This window comes from Choloepus didactylus, chromosome 17, assembly GCF_015220235.1.
Source record: "Choloepus didactylus isolate mChoDid1 chromosome 17, mChoDid1.pri, whole genome shotgun sequence".
Taxonomy (NCBI): domain Eukaryota; kingdom Metazoa; phylum Chordata; class Mammalia; order Pilosa; family Megalonychidae; genus Choloepus; species Choloepus didactylus.
In genome coordinates this window covers 75,435,639-75,453,941 of record NC_051323.1, presented here as the reverse complement: position 1 = coordinate 75,453,941, position 18,303 = coordinate 75,435,639, and the positions used below count along the sequence as shown (strand labels likewise).

The 18,303-nt window shown below is 54.2% G+C and overlaps 1 protein-coding gene across 7 annotated transcripts in view; it reads right to left on the bottom strand.

The window, feature by feature from the left end:
• KANSL3 (KAT8 regulatory NSL complex subunit 3) overlaps nucleotides 1-18,303 on the bottom strand; it is a 46,133-nt gene that overhangs the window by 9,316 nt on the left and 18,514 nt on the right. For 5 of the 7 annotated variants that reach the window (XR_005212344.1, XM_037806766.1, XM_037806764.1 and 2 more), the window contains 15 exons: nucleotides 16,213-16,303; nucleotides 15,942-16,127; nucleotides 9,389-9,520; nucleotides 9,041-9,157; nucleotides 8,635-8,736; nucleotides 8,457-8,528; nucleotides 7,400-7,474; nucleotides 7,103-7,260; nucleotides 4,722-4,785; nucleotides 4,148-4,348; nucleotides 3,820-3,976; nucleotides 2,530-2,607; nucleotides 1,034-1,225; nucleotides 530-614; nucleotides 40-167 (listed from right to left, as the gene is read on the bottom strand). Coding sequence is in view for 6 of the 7 variants with exons in the window: in XM_037806766.1 (XP_037662694.1) it covers nucleotides 40-167; nucleotides 530-614; nucleotides 1,034-1,225; nucleotides 2,530-2,607; nucleotides 3,820-3,976; nucleotides 4,148-4,348; nucleotides 4,722-4,785; nucleotides 7,103-7,260; nucleotides 7,400-7,474; nucleotides 8,457-8,528; nucleotides 8,635-8,736; nucleotides 9,041-9,157; nucleotides 9,389-9,520; nucleotides 15,942-16,127; nucleotides 16,213-16,303 (1,838 nt within the window). In the remaining variant the exon portion in view is untranslated. The remainder of the gene's footprint in view (nucleotides 1-39; nucleotides 168-529; nucleotides 615-1,033; nucleotides 1,226-2,529; nucleotides 2,608-3,819; nucleotides 3,977-4,147; nucleotides 4,349-4,721; nucleotides 4,786-7,102; nucleotides 7,261-7,399; nucleotides 7,475-8,456; nucleotides 8,529-8,634; nucleotides 8,737-9,040; nucleotides 9,158-9,388; nucleotides 9,521-15,941; nucleotides 16,128-16,212; nucleotides 16,304-18,303) is intronic. The other 2 variants (XM_037806762.1, XM_037806763.1) reach the window with 2 other exon arrangements.

The following is an 18,303-nucleotide window of genomic DNA, read 5'->3' as shown; positions in this document are numbered from 1 at the left end:
ACCTGATGCTTCCCAGGAGGAATGCTGGGTGCGAGGTACCTGGGAGGGCACCGCCCGGGGAGGCGGCCACCAAGCGGCTCTGGAGTGTGTGCAGGGCGCTGGGAGCGGCGCCACCGGCCACACAGGAGCCTGGGCTGGCTGAGCGGCCTTCACAGGGAGCACTGGGCCTGTGGGCAGAGAAAGAAGCTCCTGACCCAAAGGCCACGGGGCAGCAGAGCAGACCACCTGGGGGGGCTTCAGCAATGAACTTCAGGCTAGAACTTTCGGCCTCTTCACCCACCCCCAAACCCAGCCTCAGTCAGGCCTAAAGGAAGGAGCTCAGGCCGGGACAAGACCCAGGGGACAATGAGCAATTCTGAAGGAAAAAGGAACTGAGTTGACCAAAAAGAAAGCCCAAGATCCCACTGAGAAAGAAGCCAGGCTCCCGTGACTGGTGGAGCGCAGAGCCCACCATCTTCCTGATGTGTGGAACGAGCTGGAGCACAGCGGGAAAGCGGGCACAGAGCCGGGCAGCCTGGCAGCAGCGCACCTGGCCGGGCCAAGAACCCCTGCAAGCTCCTTGGCTCCGGTGGATGCCTGCCCCAAGGTCACGGTGACGGGCTTCCCTCCCGCAGCTGGAAAAGAAAACCCCAAGGCCACTGGTCAGTCCCGTTTGACTCTACTTTCTGGGATTCCACAGCCAAAATTAAAAGCTAGACATTATGGACAAGACTGGAAGATCGAAACAAGAAATAACAACTACACCAGAGCACGGAGAGCTGAAGCCACCCTTTCTATTTCATGAACTTCCTGAAATGTCTTATCATCTTGAATTAAAACCAAAAAACAAACCGTATGGTATTCTGCATGATGCTTCAGCTCCCCCTTCTATCCCGCCTTTCTCTCCATGTGCAACCCGCATGCCCCTTTTGCTCCAGGCCTCTCCCACCCTGCAGCTGCAGCTGGGGTGCCTGGCGAGGAGCCAGGAGGGCCCAGCCATGTGCCCTGGAGGATCTGGCCCATCCCTGGTCTGCACAGCCCAAGAGAAACTGACCTTCCGGAGCACCTCCTCGGGAAGGAGCGCGCAGCCCTGCAGCTGGGTCCCCTTGGGAGATGAGGGACACTTTGATCTTCGGGCGCTTGGGGGCCTTACTGCCAGGAAGAGGGCTGGACGGGGGTTGCCGCTTCAGCGGGAGCCGAAGGTCCTCTCTCTCTGCTTCCTCCGTCTGTTCTGATGAAATGGGAACTAAGAGACGGAGCTGAGGTGAGACCTTCCAGAATCCAAAAATGCCCAGTCAACACCAACAGTCAAAGCAGAGGTCCAGGCACCCTACATGTGAACATTTGGAGATGTCCCTTGAGCTCACGCTGAGGAGATTGCTGACACTTCAGTCCTGCCTCACGCGGCCCTGCCTCTGATGGCCCCTCCGCCCCCTGGGAGGGAGCCACGTCCCCTCCTTCACCCACTCTGGAGGGACGGGAGGAGAGAGGACACTCTGACCCTGCGTGGCAGAGCCAATGAGGCGGAGGCCTTCCCAGGCCCGGAACGCAACCAGGCCCTCCCCATGCCGCACGGTGGTGGCAGCGAGCACCCCATCGTCTACCAGACGGGAGCCCACCTGGGCCTCTCCAAAAGGAGACGCTGCGCAAGGATCCGAGCCCCACCCTGGCTGAGGGTGGACGTCACCGGGCTTCAGGCCGGCTCCAGGAGCTCTCAGCCCCAAGAGCATAACAGTGCTGGAGCAGCCAATCCCCGGGCCATCTGGACGAGCACCCAATGCTCACCCACAGGCTTCCTGCTGCACAGACTCGCACGGAATCACACTGACTCATCCTGCTCAAGGCCAAGTCTTCCAGACTCTGTCACCCCACAGGCCCCCTCATGGACCCTTCCTCCTTCAACCGCCTGCCGGACGCTCCCCATCAACCCTGACAGAGCCTTCCTCCTTCAACCCACAAGACCCCAGCTCCCCAGTCCCACCTCTTAGCAGTGGAAGCAGGGGTGGGGGTGGGGAAGGCAGCACTGCACGAGCATGGGGCGCGGGAGGGCGGGGCCTGGCACAGCACCCTGGGGAGCTGCCCCGGTTCCCCGCCGTGGGCACCACCTGGAAGGACTTGCTTAGGGAATGAACACAGCAGTTACAGTCCGACTAGGGAGGACGGCACGTGGGAGAGGAGCTCACCGTCTCAGGGTAAGAGGCTGCTGTGCTTTCAGTGGCCAGGGTGGAAGCAGGAAGACAGAGGCAGAGAGAAAAACACACAAGGAGACGTAGGCTCACGGGCAGCGGATCACAGACACACACACAAACCAAAGCAAGAGACAGAAGGAGGATGGGAGAACACCCCAAGGCAGGAGGCAAGCAGAGGAGAGAGAGCAGGAACTACAGTCAGCAAAAAGGGTCAGCAAGAAAATCAGAAAACTGAAAAGAAGCAGGGAAGAAAGAAACCACACAGAGACAAATGAAAAGCAGGAGCAGGCGAGAACGAGAGAGAGGAAGAGCGGAGGGCGGAGGGCGGAGGCGAGCAGGGAGAGGAGAGGGCAGTACTCACCGAAGAGGCAGGAGGAGGTGCCGGGAGGGAGAGCTTTCCTCACCAGCATGTTTTGTTTCAGAAAAGCAGCAAACTGGGCTGGAATGAATCAGAAAGAATTAAAGAATCACAGCCAGCCAGAGAAAGGGGGACAGAGAGAGAGCAGAGAAAAGACAGGAGAAAGTTCTGGCCAATGGTCACAAGCAGGGGCTCTTTCTGGAGTCACCACGTGGGCTTCAAACCTAATGCTGAACAGCACTGTGGAATCATCTACAAGCTGACAACGCCACATCGCTCGATCCTCAACCACTCGCTCCTGCAGAAGCACAGCAGACAGATGGACGGCTCGCTCTGCATCACAGCCTGAAGGACATCCACCGGAACGTGGCGCTGGCCCCGCTCGGGAAGATGCAGGTCGCAGAGCCCCCGTGGACCAGGGCCTGGCCTCCTTGCCTCCACCTGCCACTCGCACTCCTGCTCCCGGCAGGCAGCCTCCTGAAAACTCTCCTCTAAAAGAATCACCGGGAGGGTCCGCTCCTGTCACCCGGGGCCTCGGCTAGGAGCTGGGCATGGCAGCTGCCTCTTCTCAGCCTTTCCCTTCCTGGTGCGCGCTGCGGACACGTCACAAACCACGGCCCAGCTGTCTCAAAGCAGGCATGGGCGGGAGGCCACCGCCTGCTGCTTCTCCTCTCCCTGCCCCCGGAATCCCGCCCCTTTCCACACAGTTTCTTGGGCAGCACTCGCTGCTCCCAAAGCTAATTCCGACCATGCGACTGCTCCCAGCCTCCTGCAGCACCTGTCTGCAGAGACCCCTAGTAAACTTCACCAAAGGTCCCGGTGGGGAACCTGAAGGCTTCAAGGGCAAAACAAAAGAAGGGCAGGAGGCTGGCCGAGCTGCGTAGAACCTGCTCACAAAGGCAATCGCCTGCACACGCGAGCCGGAGAACAACGCCTGCAGAGCCGCGGGCAGGGCCTGGAGCCAGAGAAGGCCCAGCTGCCTCCTTGGCAGTTAGGAAAAAAAAAGCCCAAGGCCAACACACATTTAAGGAGATCGTAAAGCCTATCCTTACCCTGAACACCAAGACCAAGCTCTCACTCCTGGAACTAGCAAGTCCCACCAACGCACAGCCCTCTCGTGACTTTCTACCACTGGAAAGAGCCTCTGCCGGTCACTGCACCTGAACCTCGCCGGGACGGGAATGTCGAGGAGGGTGCTGCTCACACACACGCCTGGAAGAAGCTGTGGGTGCCCGGGCTTTCCGACTGCCGCTGGACAGCACTCACTGCCAGCCGCCAGGCAGGGGCCCGTACCTTGGGCTTGCCTGTGGGTCAGCGCGGCTTCCGTGCGCTGCGCCTGCCTCTTCAGCAGCTGCGTGCTCGCCATCGGGCTGGACCTCTGGGCAGAGGTCGTGGTGGTCCCTTTGGTCTTGGGGCTGGAGGTGGGGCTGCTGGACACACTCGAGAGGTCCTGGGAGGGGGAGGGCAGGAGGGCGCTGCTTGGAGTCACCCACCCGTCAGCCCCCGGGACCCTGGCCAGGAACCTCTTCCCGGACCGGACAGGCGCCCCCAGGATGCTAAGGACCCAACTCCCACGACTGACTCTCCAGCCCAAAGTGCCCCTCCCTGCTGCGCACGTCACCTCCGAGCCCGAGGGTGAGGCCGGCAGCTTGGTGGCAGGGGAGGCAGGACGGCTGCCCCGCTCGGGGCCTTCCGAGGCCAGGTCTCGACGGGCCGTGTCGCGTGGTTTCCTCTTCTTCTCGGCATCCTGATCGCGAGGCTCCGAGCCCACATGGCCCTCAGCGCGCATGAGCACGCCCGTCAGGAAGTCCACAATCTCATCCTAGGCGACGGGAGGCAAGGTCTGGCAGTGCTCACCCAGGGAACAGGCACCTCCTGGCATTTCAAACCCATCGGAGCCGACGGCACCTCAGCCTGGCAGCAACGTGCCGCTGCCCCGACCCCCACAGCCCGGCACAGACCAACAAGCCCTGCACCGATGCCGCTGGGCCAGCACCCGCTCGCCGCCCACCCCTCCCTGGTGTGCCACTCACCTTCTCTCTTCCGTCTTCCAGGCTTACGATCCAGGCCTACCAGAGGCCCAGTGGACACCTTCTTGCCCTTCAGAGCCCCAGCAGCTACTGCCCACCAGAGTGAGCCTGAAGGCTTACAGGAAGGCAAACCCAGCCAAGGAGAACACACCTGGAGCCGCCTACCTGAATGCACCTGTCCACCATACTCTGCGTCAGCCCTTCTGATTTCTTCTTTGCTTTGCTTATTCTGAGAGAAAGGAGGACAAGCCGACCTTACAAACATTCCATGGCATCACAGGAGTCGATTTTCTAGGCTCAGGACGAAGGACTATGCTGGCCCTCAGGGGTAACTCAGTCTCTCTGGACCTCGGTTCCCACATCTGCTTCAAGGAGACCAGGAGTGGTGGAGTCAACAGAGCAGAGTCGCGGAGAACCAGGCGCAGGGCCTGGGACAAGGGCTTAACACATACACTCCACTGGGACTGCCAGGACCTTCCCCAGAGGGCCCCACACAGGCCAAACCCAGACTCTCCTGGGAGCAGGTGAACTGAGGTCTCTGAGGGACAGGAGGGGTGGTCACAGGTTCCTTCTAAAGATCAGGGAATGTGGCCCCAGCTGGCTCCATTCCTGTGGGAAAGATACCCCCACAACCCCTGGCTCCTGACAGGGGGTCTTGGCAGAGGGAGAACAGGGGACCAAGTGACAGGCTGGAGAATGACACCCTGAGATCCCAAATGACTGGTAGTTGCCTCTGATCTTGTGAGACCCTCACAGATGAGGACAGTGAGTCCCAGAGGTTACACAATTTATTCTCCCAGCTTCTCAGCAACGGAGCCAAGACCAGACGGAGGTCTCCACAGGGCTCTCAGCAACAGCCTCCCCGTCACGCTCCACAGCAAGCCACATGCTCAGGCTGTTCTCCCGTGGGCAACGACGTCTGAACTGCCGAGAAACACTCATTCACGTGAAAACATCGTCTCATACACCAGAGGATGAGACGGTAAATCCACAAGATGCCGAGGCATGACAACGGTCAAGGGACCCTCCCGAACACCCGCGTGGGAACCAGGCAAGGCAGCTGCGAGCAGGTGCCTGCATTAGACTCCCCAGCTAAAACACACAACTGAAGTTAATCTCTAAGACTGAACATATGAAAAAGAAGGTCCAACAAATGACACACTTCACGAAAACCCCGCTGAAGGCTCTCCGTGCCGCCAGCCTGGAAGGGGAAGAACAGCATCCTCAGCGACCAGAGGCACTGTCTAAAACCCTTCCTAATGGTGGCTGTGTTTACACCCAACGGTGAATGTGCCAGTTTGAATATATCTTGTCCCCAGAAAAAGCCATATTCTTTAATGCAATCTTTTAGGGGCAAATGTATTACTGTTGATTAGATAGGAATCCTTTGATTGAGTGTTTCCATGGAGCTGTGGCTCAAACAACTGTGAGTGACACATTTGATCGGATGATTTCCATGGAGGTGTCACCCTGCCCATTCAGGGTGGGTGTTTATTGGATCACTGGAGTCATATAAAGGAGTTCACAGACAGAAGACCTCAGAGTAACTGAGAGTCACATTTTGAAGAGGAGCTGCAGCTTACAGACATTTTGAAGACGGCCACTGAAAGCTGACATTTTGGAGAAAGCCATTTTGAAACACAACCTGGGAGCAAAGAAAGAAGACACCAGCCAGGTGCCATCCCAGACAACAGAGGTGTTCCAGACACCATTGGCCATTCTCCAGTGAAGGTACTCTGTTGTCTTAGCTTGGACACTTTTATGACCTTAAGACTGTAACTCTGTAACCAAAAAAATCCTCTTTATAAAAGCCAATCCATTTCTGGTGTTTTGCAAAACAGCAGCGTTAGCAAACTGAAACAGTATATAAAATGATGCCTAATGCAAATAAAATCCATGCTCACAGTCATCCTCAGTAAGGCATAAATCAAGGAAAAAAATGCCTACCCAGGGAAAGCATGCTGAGAAAGAGTAATCTTACAGAATTTCAAGGTATCTGCTCCCCACAATTACCAACGACAAAGGGAAAAGCTGTAACCTTGCAGTGGAGAAAGCTCGAGACGCCACCTCCACCAGGTGACAGTCAGCACCCAGCGAGAGGAGCCGACGGGCACTCCAGCCAACACGCATGACCACACCCGAGCCTCAAAACACCACATTCTATGAAAGAACTGGCCAGAAGTCTTCAAAAATGTCGTTATCAAAGACAAAGAGACCAAGGAACTGCTCCAAATTGAAGACCGAGGAAACATGCCGGCTCGGTGGAAGGCGAGATCCTGGATGGGATCCCGGACCAGAAACAGGACGTCAGCGAGGCCACAGGGAAACTGCATGCCTGCAGAGTACATCATGACACCCGACCAAGGTCCACTTCCTAATTCTGATAATTATACTGTGGTTTTGTAAGATGCTAACACCTGGGAAACCTGCGTGAAGGTAGATGGGGAAAGTTTGTACTATTTTTGCAACTTCTTATAAGTCTGAAATTAATATGTAAAAAAAATCCAGAAAGCACCGCTGTGTGGCAGCAGTGGGAAAGTGCCCACCTGAGACTGTCATCGGCTCCCCCGACCACCACCAGGCTGTTCTCTGCCCGGATCTTCTCGCGGAAGTCCTCCATGGCCTCGGGGTGGCACTGCAGGGCGTTCTGGCCAACGACGAGGAGGACTGGGGCCTTCATGTCCAAGAGGGGGTCGTCCACATCCTGCGACAGGGACAGACTTCACCATCGGCCCCCTGGCTCCCCCTGAGACCCCCGCAGCTGGTCTGGTGGGCTCCAGGGAGAGGCGGCTCCTGTGTACCCACCCACCAATGCCAAGCCACGCGCCTCCCCCAGGTCTTACCCCTCTGGGGCCGTCCACGGTCAGCAGAGGAAACCCGAGGCAGACAACCGCAGTGACGTACTCCATCACCGACACCTGCGGCAGCAGAACAGACGGTCTCAGGGCCCACTGACTGCACTGCAGCCACAGCCGAGCCAGAGGCCAGGAGTGGCCCAGACATCCCAGCTGGCCCCAACGCCACTCCCGTCCGCTCCTCCCTGTCCTAACCCCCGGGCACCCGCCACGGCAGCAGCTGTAAGAACGTGGACCACGAGGTGTGCCGCGGCACAGGGGCCACCACCGAGAGGGCCGGCCCTGAGACCCAGCAGACCGCTGAGCCACAGGACAGAAGTTTGCCAACTCAGCCTGCCCGCCCTACAGACTGGAGTCCTACTGCTCGCTCTTTCCTCTGGCTGCAAACACAAGCAGAATGCGAATGGTGCCCCTCTCCCTTAACTGAAGAAGATCGGTCCACCCTGAACCTGACGCACAGCCCCCAGATGCCCCAAATTTCTCAGATCCGTCACTGATGGAGTCCCACCATCCCCGGGACCAGGGAGGATGGAGATTAGCCTTCCTCTGGGCGCCAGGAACATTACACCTGACCACACCTGACCAGGCAGCGCAAGTTCCTTTTCTTTTATCCATCTGAGAAGTGAGGCTTTGGATCTATCAGGAACACGTATGCAATATAATATACATACAAACACACGTAAAATAGTATCTATATATACGAATGAAATGATGTAATATTTTGGATTTTCTTCAAAATATGTGGGAGGAGAACACGGGCGGGAGTAGGATGAAACCAGTGGCCACGAGCTGGTCACTGGTCAAGCTGGGTGAGGGTCCGTGCAGTTCGTTATACTAGTTTGTTCTCCCTGCTTCCGTTTCTGCTCAACGTTTTCCACAACAACGCTAAGAGTTTCCCTTTTACAGCGTAAGACACCATTGTATACGCAAAGCATCCAGCACGGCCCCTGGACCTGCAGCATCTGCAGCAGGGGCAGTGGCAGTGACCCAGCCCAGGGCCAGCCCGGTTTCTCAGTGACCTCCAAAGAAGGTGGAAGTTACTTACGTGACAGGCCACCAGAGCTCCTGTGTTCCAGCCAATCAAGATAATGGGTTTGTGTGGGAAATGGCTGTGGATCTTTGTGGGAAGAGAAAGAGGACAGTAAGCCAGGGGCCATGGAGGGGTGCAGAACACGCCAGAATGCCGGGTGGGGGCACGGTGAACTGAGCCAGGGCAGTCTCACCTCCAGCACTTTGCTTCTCACGGCCCCAATCATGTGCTCCAGACACTGCAGGACCCCCACCCCACTGCCGGAGTTCAGCAGGTGAGTGGCTACCGGGATGACCTGTGAGGAGAAAGGAGGGCGTCGGGCCAGCACGGGCGAGCTTCAAATCTACTTTCAACCTTAACCTACCCTTGACCCCTTCAACCTTTGATAAGCACCACCAGGTCTTCAAATGAAAGAAGAGTCAGGAGGTGCTCCATGTTTAAGTCTGTCCATCTTGTCCCCCTCCTGCATTGTCGTCTCAAGTCTCCAAAACCTTACTACCACCTGGGAGCCTTTCCCCTACCCACACCCCTTATTCAGGCCCAGCAGCCTCTCCCTGCACCCACACACCTTACTCCCGCCTATCCCTGCACCCACACACCTTGCCTAGGCAGGCCAGCTGGGAGTGCCAGAAGCGGTGGCGTCGTGAGGTGGGGAACGCAGAGCTGGAGGGGCCGGAGGAGGCCACGAGGATCAGAGGAGAGCCGGGCAGCTTGCTCTAAGGAGAAAGCACCCCACCCAGAACTGTGAGTGAGAGTTCCTCCCCAAGACCCCAAGAATCCCAACACCTTTCTCGTCTCAACCAATACCCATCAGCTTCTGAAGCTAGAGCAAGCACCATACAAAACAAATTATTGATGAAAAAGTTACATGAGCCCTTTCTCTTCTCCTCACTGAGGTTCTAGGCCTGATTCTGAAAGCGCCCCGTGCCGGGGCCGTCAGAGCATACCGGTTTGTTATGAGACAGCACTCCCACTGCGGGGTCCCAGGGCCGCTTCAGCAGGAGGGACAAGGCCTCGGCCCCTGCTGCCCCGGTCTTCGTGTTGGAGGACACGAGCATCCGGTCGATCAGGGTGGGGATCTACGAGCAGGGAGGGGACAGATGCTTCAGGGCGCAGCGGAAGGCCTCCCCGACAGCACCCGGGGCGAGGCAGGGCCCCCTGTCGGCCCCAGGCAGACCGCAGCTCAGCACCAGGAGCTGAATGGCTGACACGTGCCATCCCATGTTAGAGAGACATGGGGTGACCCTTTGGAGAGCAATCTGGAGACATGCACACCGAGACTTAAATGTATCCCTACTCCTTTTCTAAAGGATTCTACTTTGGAGAACCTTCCCTAAGAGAATGTATCAAAAATACAAAAAACAGGGTGGGTGCTGATGCGCAAATACAAATTCACTCTCAAGACTAATCAAAAAGCGGAAACAAACTAGATGTATTTAATAAGGAAATGGTTAAACAAGTTATCCACACAGATAAAAAGACTGCAAGATAATATGCCAAAGTGTTAATAGTTTCTCCATGGGGTTATAGGTAACTTTTTTCTTTTACAGATTTCTGTATTTTCTAAATTTCCTCAATGAATACCTGTTGGCTTTATACATGTATTTTTTATATCCGCATTTCTTTCTAAAAGTACTGTCTTCAAGCTGTGGCATGTCAAAAAAAAACTATCATTGTGTGCAAAAACTATATATCCTCCTGTATGGTGTATAGGATGACTTACGCCACATCCCATCTGTTACTCTCCACCAAAAAGGTGGCCTTGGAGATGTGTAAATATGGGTCAGACACGCTGATGTGTGCGTGAGAACTATCTGTGTGGGTTCCGCACCACCCACAGAAGGTCAGAGTGACCTGGAGGAAACGAAAGATTAAACATGCTAGTCATTTTCAGAAAAACAAAAAAAGGTCTTTGAGAAATTGGAGAATAAAAAGCACTATGATACAGGCTGTGAAACTTGAAAGTCAGCAGCAGGCTAACTGTGACGAGGACGGGGTTCCTGACTTAAGAGAGCAACCAACAGGCGTCCTGCAGGAGCCACCGGGCGTAACACGAGCCTGTCTCAGCTCGATTCAGGGGACACACAGTCACCCACAGCCACCCGCACTTCCGGGGACCTGCCCTACAAAGGGGAGAGGCCGCCAGGTGCCATGAAAGCAACAGAAGCCCCACTGTGCTGCTGCAAACCTCCCGAGAGAGGGGGTGGCTGTGGGGACTGAGTCGTGGCCCCCACTGTGGACGGGTCCTTGGTCTGGTCTGCATCCTGGTGGGTGGGGAGCCACCGGTGGCAAACAGAACCCCTTGAGACATTACTCCAGTGAGGCTGTGGCCCACTGGGTCGGCTGGAGTCCTCCAGAGTCAGGCAGAGAGCAAAGGCAGCCGGGAGCCAACAGGACGCGGAGGAGGGAGGTGGGAGGGGGAGACACTGCCACGCGCACTGCCTGTGACAGAAGGACCAAGGGACCCCAGGGCCTTGCAGCCAGGAGGTCCCGACCCCGGGGGGAAGCCAGCCTCCCGCCTCGGCACCCGAGAGCCAACAGTCATTCCTGCTGCTTGGCCGACCCACTGGGTGGGGTCTGCTGCAGCACCAGGTGGGGGCTAAGGCGACAGCGTGAAGTGGTCATTTGATGGGAAGATGTCGCATGGCAGTGAGGCTGCTTGCAACCGGACGCCAGAGGCGAGATGTGGGGCTTACTGCAGGCAGACGGGCTGGAGTTGCCAACAGGAGGAAGGAAGGAGGGGGACAAGAGGGCAGTGAAAAGGAACGGGGCCGAACTTCCACCCAGACCTGGCCACTGCTGGGCACCCCACTCTGAGCACGCAGTGTGTGGAGTGAAGACCCCGGAGGCCTGGCCTCGCACGAGATCATGCCCGTGAAGCCCCAAAGCCCGCAGCCTTCAGCCTCATGCCTCGCACAGGAGTCCTACCGAGCAAGCAAGTCGCCAAGAGCCGCCCTCCCCGCTGGGAGCCAGCTCCGGCCCTTCCAGCACTGCCCTGCACTCTCAACGGACGTCTCTGAGGCTCAGTCTGCACCTTCTTTGCGATCTCCATGATGGATCACATGTGCTGCTTTCCAGCAGCCGGCAGGTACTTTAAGAGTAGGTACTCCCATGGTCAGGTGTATCCTTTGGAAAAGAAGCCAAGCAGTGGCTGGGACTCTAAACCCCACCACAGGTCTAACGGCCGAGGAACCACTGTGGAAGCCCAGCCCGGGTGGGCAGCGTGCCCGTCAAAGGCCCACGCTGACCAAGCACCAGCAACAGTGCCCTCTGCCGTGCCCACGAACCCGTGCCACCACCTGGCAGCAAGCGACCACACACACCTGGGAGCCCTCAGGGTCTGTCATGCCCAGACACAAGACACGTCCAGACAGCAACTCGCACGAGGAAGAGAGCAAACGCTTCCTGAAGAGAGAAAGCACGTGCTGGCCACAGCAAAGTGAGGCAGAGCCACCACTGACACCCCCCAGCACGTTCGCCACGGCCATCAAAGGTGCTTCCAACACTGCTGCCCCCTCAGTCAGGCTCTTGGCCCCAGCCGTACGGGGCCCACCTGGGCGCGGGGAAGAACCGAGGGGCAGGGCAAGCCTGACTCCCCCGACTGGCCTCTCTCCCCGCCAGAAGCCAGCACCGCCGGAGAAGGCAGCGTCTGCTCCAGTCACCCAAGGCCTAGCACAGGATGGCACCAAGTAAGTAACTGCTGAGTTCATACGCTGACGCCAGACTTCCTACCGTGCACTTCGTTCCCGTCCAGAGCCCGAGGGCTCCTCTAATCTCTCTTCTCGGCACCAAGAAGAACTCCTGGAGGAGACTGGGTGGACGCTCCCCAGCCTGAATTTTACCTTATTTCAACACTGAGCCAGTACTTCTGTTGCTCTCTAAGAAACTCAGCATCTTTAACTGAAACATCACCGCCCCCTCTCACCGCTCTGGGTAGCTTAGTCAATGGGCACCATTTGCTCCATTAGTCAAATTTTAGTTCAGTTCTAGCTTTCTGAACAGAGTTCACCAATATTTTGGGGGTTGGGTGGTGTGCCAGTCTGGATGTATTACATCCTCCAGAAAAGCCATGTTCTTTAATGCGATCTTGTGGGGGCAGACTGAGGAGTCTGTTGATTACAGTGGAACCTCTGAGTGAATCACTTCCATGGAGGTGTGGACCCCACCCATTCAGGATGGGTCTTGACTGGTTCACTGGAGTATTTAAGAGAATTTCAGAGCCCACAAAGACGCCTGCTGACACTCAGCGATGGTTGGAAATGCAGAGCAAAGGACGTTTGGAGATGCTTAGCTAAGAGATGGAGCCCAGAAAAACTGAGAGAGGACCCCCAGACACTGAAAGAGAAATGTTCTGGAAGAAAGAAGCAAGGACACACAGGAGCTGAGAGAGAAACTAAGAGCAACAGAAAGCCATTTTCAAACACAACCCGGGAGCAAAGGACAAGCAGATGCCAGCCACGTGCCTTCCCAGCTAACAGAGGTGCTCCAGACACCATCGGCCGTTCTCCAGCAAAGGTATCCTCTTGATGCCGTAGTTTGGACGCTTTTATGGCCTTAGAACTATTAATTTGTAACCAACTAAACCCCCTTTATAAAGACCAATCCACTTCTGGTAGTTGGCAAAGGGCAGATCCAGCAAACCAGAAGTTGTGGGAAGGGGGCATCATGTCCAGGACCCTCTTCCTTCTCCCCAGGTTAAGCTGCTCTCTCCTCACAGGGGCCCGAGGGCTTCTCTAACCTCTCTCCTCAGCACCAAGAACTCCTGGAGGAGACTGGGTAGGTGTTCCCTGGCCACCCCCACTGTCCGCTCAGCTCCTGTGAAGGCGGCCAGGCACAGGGAGGTGTCTCTTCTGAGTAAACTGGTAACAAAATAGACCCTAAGTCAGGGTAGGTGCCTGCTAGCGGGTTCCCCCACCTCTGTGGTGCAGGGTAACAAGAATTGGAGGATAACTACCCTGGAAGGAGCATGAGGGAAGAGGGATCAAAACGCTAGCAGAAAACGAGAGAAAAAGAGACAGAGCGAAAGACTTCAATCAACACAGACACTCAGCCTCACTAATACTCAAATAAATAAAGAGCAGAATCAGACAGGCATCCCCACGTGCCCTCTACCAAGGCGTGAGAGCTGCCAGGCAGCTTGGCACAGGGAGCACTAAAGACACACGCTGTGGGCAGAGATGGGAGCAGCCGGGAGGACACGCCTATCCTTTGCAGGGAGCGGCCTGCCCACCCCTGCCAGTACGTGAGAGCTGCAGTTTCTTATCTAGCAATTCCATTCCTTGGACCTTATGCTAAGCTACTAAAACAGGTGAAAAAGTATACTTAGTTATTACAGGGCTATTTACAATAGTAAGGAATTTCAAATAATCTAAACATCCTTAGGGGATTAAGTAAAATAAGTTACGCTACATCTAAATAATGGAGAAGCCACCAAACATGCTACTGCCCATGTAGTATATTGAATGAGGAAAGCATATAATAAAATGGTATGTATTAAATGATCCTATTTAGGCAAAATCATATCTCTGTATCTCTATATTGTATGAGCAACAGTTTTATCTGAGGGAGTGGTTTTTCCAGTGATTTTTTATTTCCTTCTTCATATGTTCATGTACTGTTTTGCTTTTCATTGAGCATGTTACCTTCATAATTGAAAAAGTAATTAAAATTTTTTTTCATTTTAGGGGAAAAACATCCAAAGGTCGTTCCAAAACATTTTTACTTGGGTAAAATATTGGAAATTAGTATGTTAAAAACGGGCCAGGCCTCCACGGCCAAGGATCAAAACGGAAGCATAACCTTCTACCACGAGCGAGGCCAGCTGAGCAGCGGCCACGTATCCAGTACCTGAAGTGAGCCCAAAAGGCTCCAGACAGCCAAGGTGGACCCGTCGGCCGAGCCATGAAAGCTCCGGTAGCTGCCGTGCTTTGTTTTTCCTTTATGCAGCACTGCAACAAGCCGCCTTTCTTCAGCAAGCTACTCAACATCTCGTGGGCCTTGGTGTCCTCATCTATTGCAAACCAGCGCTGACCAGGTCCCTTGGGGACCGCGATGAGGAAGAGACAACCACGTGCGCACGGCACACGGGACACGTGGCCACAGGGCAGGAGCCACTGGGAGTGGCTGGTTTCCCACCTCACACAGACAAGAAACAACGAAGCTCAAAGCTTTGGGGTGCGGCAGGAGGGAAGCTGACGGCCAGGTAAATTACAGCCACAAGAAGGGGCAGCTTCCTGCACAGAAGAAAACTACTTAAAAAGAAAGAAAAAAAGAAAAGAAGTGAATTAATCCAAGTTGTCCAAGGCCATTCTGTATTGACCGTAAATATGTCAAGGATTTAGGATTTAGGATAATTGTTTACAGTTACTGGGGGCTTAGTTGGTGCCAAATTCTGTGCCAAGCACACTACATGGATTAACTTACTTCAAATAATAATTAAAATATTAATAATATTTAAGTTAAATTAACTGATTTAATTTTCACAAAAATCCTAGGCAGATATGAGGAGGCGGCGGCCCGTTTGAGGTGGGGAAGCTGAAGCCCTGGCCCAAGATGACACAGCCAACGAGCAGGAGAACCAAGATGGGCCGGAGAGTCTGGGTCTGGAACCCACGATCCTCACGCCACACTGGATCCAGCCCGGGCGCTAACCCAGGAATCATGGAGAAAACAGTTCAACTTTGTGCAAAAGCATCTACAGAAAGAAGCAGGGACTTGTATTGTGCCGGTTTCAATGTACTATATCCCCCAGAAAAAGCCACATTCTTTGATGCAATCTTGTGGGGCAGACATTTTAGTGCTGATTAGATTGTAATTCTTTGAGTGTTTCCATGGAGATGTGCCCCACACAACTGTAGGTGATAACTCTGATAAGATAATTTCCATGGAAGTGTGGCCCCGGCCATTCAGCATGGGCCTCAATTACTGGAGCAGTATATGAGCTGAGACAGAAGAAGCAAGCTTGCTACAGCCAAGAGGGACACTTTGAAGAAAGCACAGGAGCTGCAGATGAGACAGTTTGAAGACGGCCATTGGAAGCAGACTCTTGCTCCAGAGAAGCTAAGAGAGGGCAAATACCCCAAGTGCAACTAAGAGTGACATTTTTGAGGAACTGCAGCCTAGAGAGGAACATCCTAGGAAAAGCCATTTTGAAACCAGAACTCTGGAGCAGATGCCAGCCACGTGCCTTCCCAGCTAACAGAGGTTTTCCAGACACCATTGGCCATCCTCCAGTGAAGGTACCCGATTGCTGATGTGTTACCTTGGACACTTTATGGCCTTAAGACTGTAACTGTGTAACCAAATAAACCCCCTTTATAAAGGCCAATCCATTCCTGGTGTTCTGCATTCCAGCAGCATTAGCAAACTAGAACACGTATCAATACCTTTTTTAAAGTCCCACCAAAACTTAGGAAACTTAACTGCCGCCGAGGGCTCCCCCCAGGCTGGGCAGAGGTTGGAGGCCCCAGGGCAGGTGGACACGGGTGCAAGCAGCCTTACCTTCCCTTTCAGCGTCTGCAGCGCATCCAGGTAGGCGGCTAGCATGGGAAGGCTCAACGTCTCCACCAGAGTGGTGTGCAGCCACTGGGTCAGCTTGGTGTCCCAGCTCACACTCGCCAGGGCCTGCCGCACCCTCCTCGCACACTTGTCCACGGCCACGCGGCGCAGCACGGGCTCGTTGCAGGCCTGCATGGATGAAGCACGAAGGCCACCTTACCAGCAGCGGGCAGTGGGCCGTGGGGCTCGGGCGGGGCAGGTGTCGGAGTCTTACCCCTTCGTTGGCCAAGCGGGCGAGGCGGTCGGACTGCAGGGCTTTGAGGATCTTGTTGAACAGCTTGTTCTGGGCCATGGTCCAGCCAGTCCTAGGAGGGAAAGTCAGAGGAATCAGTCGAGCCTGGACCCAAGCTCCAAGCAGGCGCACTGTAGAGTGGGCTGGGCTTGTTGTTCCTGCTTTGAAGCAGAGAACTCACAGTAGCTCAGACTGCGACCGCTGAGCTAAAACACACGAGACCTACCTGCCGGCTCCAAACCCGCTGACCGAGCCCCTGGGCACACACCTGTGCTCACACACACACGGTAACGCGCAGGACCAGGGGAGTCTTCACAGTGCTGACAGAGCTAATTAAATACCTAACAGTAAAAACAATCCCGCAAATAAAGCCAAGTATGGCACCGCTGGACAGATGCTTTTAAGTTTCACGGAGAAACGGGGACAGCATCAGAAAGCATGTGACTGTGTTAAAAGCCTCACACCAAGGGAAGAGGCCTGTTAAACCATGTTCAGGAACAAAAATATAACAGACATATGACTGAGGAAGCAGCTGTTCACCCACCTTCCGACATCCACCCAATATTACTCTCATTCCCTTTTCTATATGTGTATTTTTTGCATTTTTCTATATATCCCACAACCAGCAAAGTTACTTTTGAACGGCCTGTTCCATATAAGGTGGCACTTTATTATCCCAGCATGACAGCCTATGTGTTCGTCTCCAGCTCAGCAATGAACACTCTGCCATTAGAAATCCTGTCCCCTGTTCTTCTCGTCCTTCGCCTTACCCATCAAGGAGCCTGAAGCACGTTAATAATAAAATTAATAATAAAATAAGCTGGTGGTAACATTTTCTTTTTAATTTAAGAGGATACTACACCCAAATGGAAACCTGGAATAAGTGAAAGGTAGTATTTCAAATCAGTAAGGATAAAGTTGATAAATGGGGCTGAGACGACCAGCTAGCCAATTGGAAAAATCTGGAAATTTTCAGAAAAACCTGAAAATCTGAATCCCTACACATCACTCTTTATAAAATAAATTTAATGCAGAATAAAGACTTAAATATTAAAAAATAAACTATTGAAATACTAGGTAAAACATTACCCTCCCCCACCCATTTCTTAGAACAAGTAAGGCCTTTCTAAGTAGACCCCAAACCTAGAAGCCATAAAAGGAAAAGAGAAATAAATTTAACTACATAAGAATTTCAAACTTCAGTAAAGGAAAAAAACGTATCATAAATAAAGTCCACATGCTATGAAAAAATAACTGCCATCTCATTAAAATAGAAAAAAAGCTTTAAAAAAGTAATGAGAAAAAGAAAACTCAAAACAAAAACAACAGGCAAAGAACATGGAAAGGCAGTTCTCACAAACACAAAAGTATAAATAGCCAATCCCAATTTGAAATTAAATAAATGCAAATTAAAATATTTTTCAACTAACCAACAGGTAAAAATGAAGAGGTTTAATTACACCTTTGTCATGAGGATATAAGAAAATAGACCCCTCGTGCTGCTAAGGGGACTTCTGGAAAATCAGTATCGATTCAAAACCGCCGAAGTCAGACCATGTCACCCCCGAAGTGCTCCAGCACCCCCCTGAAATCAGGCAAAAGCCAAAGCCCTTGGTGGGTGTCCAGCCCCCACGGCCTCTCAGACCTGCCCTTGGTCACTGCTTCCGCCACGTGGGCCTCCCCACCCCGCCCCGCACGGCCCCCTCCCTCACCGCCGCAGTCACTCTCCTGATGGCCCCCACTCCCACCCGGGGTGCTCTCCCTCTCCAGCCCCAGCAGCACCCAGCATGCTGTCCACTCCCGCTATCTGCCTAGTCCATCTCCCACACTAGAATGGAAAGGTCAGGATGGCAGGGGCTCCTGGCAGCTGTGCTTGAGTGGCACGCCCCAGCACGGAGGACATACCAGGGGCTCAACACACGCTTGCCGAGTGAAGACACGGGTGACCGGCATGCCTGCTGCAAACCCTCACACTGCGCAGGGTGCTGACAGCAAGGGGGACATGAGGACACTGGGAAAGGAGCCTTCACAACGCGAGGGTGGCCAAGCTGCAGGGGGCTGCCGGGACAGCAC